General features: G+C 31.6%; 1 protein-coding gene across 2 annotated transcripts; it reads right to left on the bottom strand.

Annotated features, from left to right (window-relative positions):
• Window positions 1-745: 745 nt before the first annotated feature.
• LOC109543666 (mitochondrial glutamate carrier 1) lies at window positions 746-4,663 on the bottom strand. 2 transcript variants are annotated; one of them, XM_048668721.1, is made up of 9 exons: window positions 4,254-4,663; window positions 4,108-4,174; window positions 3,792-3,846; window positions 3,482-3,616; window positions 3,061-3,210; window positions 2,868-3,004; window positions 2,467-2,664; window positions 1,796-1,955; window positions 746-942 (listed from the first exon to the last, which is right to left on the bottom strand). In XM_048668721.1, the coding sequence occupies exons 3-9, from the start codon at window positions 3,815-3,817 to the stop codon at window positions 777-779; spliced, it is 972 nt and encodes a 323-aa protein (XP_048524678.1). In that variant the 5' UTR covers window positions 3,818-3,846; window positions 4,108-4,174; window positions 4,254-4,663; the 3' UTR covers window positions 746-776. The 2 variants fall into 2 exon arrangements, with proteins under 2 accessions (XP_048524678.1, XP_019769047.2); XM_019913488.2 differs by lacking the exon at window positions 4,108-4,174 and having other exon boundaries at window positions 4,254-4,660.
• Window positions 4,664-6,024: the final 1,361 nt, after the last annotated feature.

The raw sequence follows: 6,024 nt of genomic DNA, 5'->3' as shown, positions 1-6,024 counted from the left end.
TTCAGGAAAACATTCATAAATCCTGATCTTACGTGAAGTTTTTTTAACTTTTTTACCATCATATTCCTCAAAACAGAACATTTTCACTTTCAGCTCAAATTATTTTTTTCCCAAAAAGTATAATTTGATAATTCTTCTAACATGTTTTAAATTTGTTGTTGCTAGGTATATATCACACTGTCGCTATTAAATGTATGAACGCAAGAAATAAAGAAAAAAATCTTTTTAATTTCATCATTCGCTAACTTCCAAGTTACTTCCGGTGATATTTCTTTCCACATTCTGCAAGGTGAGGGTTTCCTTCCTTCTACTATTAACTTAGTTCTCGTATTAATTGGAAAATGTAGTCAGCTTTGGGTAGTATTTCCCAATGAGTATCAACATTATTGTGTATTTAAATTCAGTTTAATTTCAGCTCATTTTGAGCCATTTTCTTGAAAAAAAAAACACATAAAAGATATGAATTGCATAAAGACAAATATGTTTATAATCCAGATAACTAAGTATAATTAGAGGCTCTAAAGTAAAAGGAGATGTGATTTGGAAAGAAAATAAATAAAATGTATTAATTCCTTTTCTCTTTTATTTATAATTAGGTGATAAATTTATTCTCAATCGCCTTTTTTATAAATGCTGTTATAGTAATCTTTTTTGGATTGAAAAATGATGATTAACTATCCAAACTATGTGCATAAAATATATTGATATCCATAACATCTATTTGAAAGTGAAAGAAAACTATATACTTAAGTGATTTTTTATTCTGTTATTTATTTCTATGATTTTTTTGTAATTTTTGAATCTTTTTCAATACCGAGAAGCTTTTCTGCTACTCCCATAAAATAGACTCCTTGTACAATGGCATATAAGGGCGCAATAACAATAATTCGGCATGCTCCACCTTTGAAAAACGCTGTAATGCCTTCATTTTTCAGGATATCTCTACAAAAAATCGTCAATTACAATTATGTGCTAACTAATATGTGTACAGATTAGGAACCAAACTAAAATTAGTGTTTTTTCCATTTTAGTCCTTTTACTTTTAGATTTCTATTAATTTAGAACGAAAAATCTGTTCTTAAGAACATTGTTTAAACAGTAAAGTAAAAGCCAATTAAACCATAATTAAACAGTATTTTGATGATAAACGTACACAGAATTATACACATGGGATAAAACAGGTAAATATATATGTGTTCCATAATAATTGCTAAATAGAAAAATGCTAAGATAACTCGCAGCAATTAGGCGCTACCAAGGAAAATTAATTAAGGGTAGTAAAAGCGATGAATTAAAAGAACTGTAGTGAATTCGCCCTTTTAATGGTTTAATTTATTTAGTAAAACTCAAAACTCACTATATTATATTTGCGATTAAGTGAGAAGATTAATTTAGCAGAAGATTTAAAATGATAAATTTAGGGTAATTTATGTTGTTTTATTCTCAATTTGGTAATCGGGAATTCAGTTTATAAACTCTAGACGTTTGCTAAATTTCATTTATATTTTCAGAATAAATTGTTTTCAAATAAATACATCAAAATAAAAACTTAGAGGGCGTTATGTTAAGAGCGCCGAGATCAAAAAGACTGATATAGAATACCTAGAAGATATGATACTGATAAAAAGCCCTAAAAGATAAATCGCAGAAAACTAGGTATCGACTTAGATTAATCACTGATGATTCGAAAACTGATCTTCTAAACTGATAGCTGTATATATTTATCGTTGTGGGTATTGTGGTGGTAAATATGTTTGCCAAAMTGTTCGATTGCAGTCAAATAATCGTTACTGACCTAAATGCATCCCAAACACCGCTATATGTTTTATCGCCTTGGGCAGATTTAGTGACTGATTGTATTCGAGTTTTCATAACGTCGAAAGGAGTCATTATGAAAGCACTGGTCGCACCTGCAGCCAATCCACCCAAGAAAGACCAATAAAATTTTGCATCTCCTAGAAAAATAAAAATTATTTCACATGGAATTCTTGAAATCATTAACTGATCAAGATTTAAGAATTGATTGGAAAAAGATTCATCCGAATATTTTTTTCTTTGTTAGATCTGTTGTCATTTTTAATCCATTTTTCTTAGAACTAAACGATAGGCCGATGGCGATTCTTGAAACCACACGCACTGATGCAAAATCCGGAACTTTATGTTGAGATTTTCAGCGCTCTAGAACTTAATTTCTCACAGTTTAAAGTTTAAGGTTTTTAAGTTTTCAGTTTTCTCTCAGATCTAAGTTTAAGTATTAAGCTTTGCAACATTTTTCTCCGTGGAACCGTAAACCTGTGGCACACTGAATGTTGTCTTTAATTTAAAAATAAGTCTGAAAGTTTAGATCTCACACGTCTATATGTAGTTTTCATTTTATCTGTTTAGCTAAACATTGAATAATATGATACAAAATCAATAGGATTTTTATCATAAAATATTGTTAACATAATGGGGTATATGTTTTACCTGATTCATTCGCTTTTCTCGGCCCTAAAGAATCGATTTTAGCGAACAATGGAAAATACACCATGCAGAAAGGTATATCTCGAGCCCAGGTTGCAACCAGGCCTTTATAAAGCCCTCTTATACCTTTGTTCTTAATTATATCTGTGGTGATTTTAGTGGCTGATATCGTTGGAATCATGCTTTTGCCTCCTGTTGGATCTAAAAGAACGAAGCTACAGATGGAGGATGAAGAATTACTTTCTAAACTTTACATTTAAATTTTTCAACATTTATTGGGCAAATCCAATATCAAGCCCAAAACGAAACCTTTTTCATTTTCTGATCATTCAGACGACTTTCAGATAAGGAAAAGAGTAAGTAACAAATAGGTAACATTTATACAATTTCGTATTTTTCCCTACCAATTTTCCCTTCTATTGCTGCAACTCGGCCAGCATCTTGCAGCTGGATTTTTAAAAGTTCCATTGGAGTCGTAACAAAGACATGGACTACACCGGTTAAGGCACCCGCTAATCCCTGCCGAAATCCAGATATTTTGCTAGAAAAGTACAAAATTTCAGTTTTTTCATTATCCGCATCTTCATTCAAACTTACTTGTTTTCGTCTTTCAAGTGGAATCTGAAATAATCATTAGCAGCTAGCTTGACAGCCTTTTCAGGCGTTACTAAGAGTATTAAAACTCCAGCACCTCTGTACATTCCTCGTAAACCTTCGCTTACATATATTTTTGAAAAAGCGTCAAATCTGTTAAAATATTTCGACGAATTTAAAAATGCTCAATTATAGTTCACCGAAGAAGCTCTTAATATCAATCAGTTGAAACCATCTGAGAGTAGCGATATGGACAGTTTACAAGCCTAACAAACCGCTCAAAGTAAGTAAGATAAATGAAATGAAACTACATATTATTATGCACTTAGGCAAAAATAAACAAACAAGAACAAAACCGACGTAAAATTTGAGAGTGGAAAACTACGTGGAATTGGGCTTGTTCTTAAAAATCTGTTTTTCTTACATACTGTTATACAGTTTTCTTCCGCCCGGTCCCACGGTTTGCTTTTGAAGCCGAGTTTTTACCAAGTCCAAAGGAAAAGTGCATGCAACTCCCACGATTCCTGCTATGCCTCCATTTAAAATTTTAGGAAGCAACCTAAAAGTATTTGAATTTTATTTTTTATAATTATGTAATTTTACTTCCTAACTTTGTCTTTCGAATTAGTATTAAGTACTCAGTGTGACACTTAGAGATACTATTTTTATTCGAGTTTAAATCAAATTATGTCGCTTTTTATGTTTCCTATTTATTAAAAATTATATATACTTACGTGAATTTTGTTTGATTCTCTGCCATTGTTCAGTTAAACAAAGGAGCTGCCAGAACTGAAAAATTAAGTGTCCTCAAATCAAATCTGAGCAACAAAATTGTCGAGGATTATCGTGTATGAAAAATAAAATCGGCAATAAAAGCAATAAAAATGCAATTTTGGATTAAATAAATAACAACATCAATTGATAGCCTGATTAGTTGGGTTACTATCAGAGATTCTATTGAAAACTAATCTGGGTAACAGAAAATTGCAAACTGAAGAGCTTGTAAACATGTATGAGTATATTAGGAAATGCATTAATTTGTAGGCTTACCTCACATGTACAAAATAGTTTTTTATTGAGTAAATTTATTTGTAGGGCTCTGTTTTCTCGGTTTTCACTTGTAGGACAGCAGCCAAGAAAAATTTTAGAATGAAAATCTAATAAATTTGTACAAAATGTATTTCAACTGTACTTACTCAGAATGCATATCACGAAACTTCCATTAATCTCCACTAAAATCCTTTAAAAATAAATAAATTATTAGGATCATTAAGGAAATTTCAAATCTGACAATTAGTCAATGTCTTTGCATTACCTGTAAGAACGTGAACTTCGAGAAAAGCCATTAATATTAATTACCACTTGGTTCTATGGAAATGTTTAAAACCGGCTTTTAATTGTCACAGGTACTTTTTCAGCGCTATTTCTACGTAACGTTTCGATTGTATCTGCGACAATCATCCACAGACGCTGTGCAGAAGAGCGCAAACTATTAGCGCATTCTTTTAGCACGTTTGTAAGTGGTAATGATGAAATCGTTTCCTTGTAACGATTTATTTTCCCTTAATACTCTTAAGTTTAGAGTAGATTTAAATACATATGTAATTAAATGTTTTCAACATACTCAATCTAAATATACACTTTTTTTGTTTTTTTATCATGCTAATTATTATTAATTATTTAGTTATATTGTATTTTAATTTGCCTTTTTCAGTTTTTCATGAATTGATCACGTTTACATCGCCCTCTTTTAACCCACAGTGAAGTTGCGGTGGGCGTCGCAGTTGAAAACTATTCGAGACAACATATCGACATGTTCTCATGTTCTTGGCACAATCCGGACCAACGAAAATATCTGGCCCCATTCATGTTCGTCTCTGTTCCTCTTGCAAATCAAATAACCGGCTCTGGTCGGTCAATTTAGCTGACCAGGACCGGTGTTAAAGATTCAGATGAAGAATATTACTTTGGAAACCAAAAAAAATTTAGATTAACATATTTTTTCTCGTGCCACCAATCGAGCAAATGGAGTTAGATCAAGAAAACGGAGTGGAAACATGTTTGCGTTATTTTCATTCATTATCTTTGATGTTTTAGTGGATTCCTAAGTATTTTTGGGTGAAATCGGTCATTTTTATAGTAGCAGGTACCTATAATCTATAGTCTAGTTAAATTCTGAAAACCGGAAAGAAAAATGAAAACGAGCAGAACTTTTAAAAATGTGGGAATGAGACTGCTTGATGGTTTTTTATGTACAGAAAGCAACAATATTAATAACGTCTAAGTATCATGTTGAATTATTCTACTTATTAAGTATGTTTTAATTTTACTTACTGGCAGGTTCAGTCAATGCGATTCTAAAATTGAAATAAACCATTGCTAAATTGAATATAAATCTTCTTCAATCGAATTGATTCCATTCTTATTTTTTCCAACATACTTGTAGCTCACAACCGAAGACGATTCAACCATTTGAAAGCCAATTAAGATGCTATGTTTGAAGCCACTTTTTCTCATTACTTTTATGATTGAACTTGACCCACGCAGCTTCCGTTCAAAAATGCCTTATTGTTGACTTGTTGTGGTGTTGAAGGTGGTGTTCATATTAAAGTAAAACTAAGCCAATTAAGAGGTTTCTAATAAAGTTGGGTTCTGAACAATCTGTATTTCTGCTTTAGGTCGTATAGAAGTTGCTAGAAAAGTGTGCAAAATGCATCAGTTTCAAATATCTACGCAAAATTCTTTGGATATCCCTATATATTTTGTGATAGAATTATGTATATAGTTGCTGTAAGCCAGAACAATTCAGAACCGATTGAAACATAAAGAACAGAGAGATTTGTGACTGCACTTAATGAAGTTAACTGAAATGTTGTGGAAACTGCTTGAATTTATTTAGCAAATCTACAAAAGTAAAGTTCATTATCAATTCTATCAATAAAAAGCGCTAATAAAGTTGAAGTGCGG

The sequence above is a fragment of the Dendroctonus ponderosae genome, unplaced genomic scaffold (assembly GCF_020466585.1).
Source record: "Dendroctonus ponderosae isolate FM_Combo_2020 unplaced genomic scaffold, Dpon_F_20191213v2 Dpon_F_20191213_712, whole genome shotgun sequence".
Lineage (NCBI taxonomy): Eukaryota > Metazoa > Arthropoda > Insecta > Coleoptera > Curculionidae > Dendroctonus > Dendroctonus ponderosae.
This window is presented reverse-complemented; position numbering and strand designations above follow the sequence as displayed.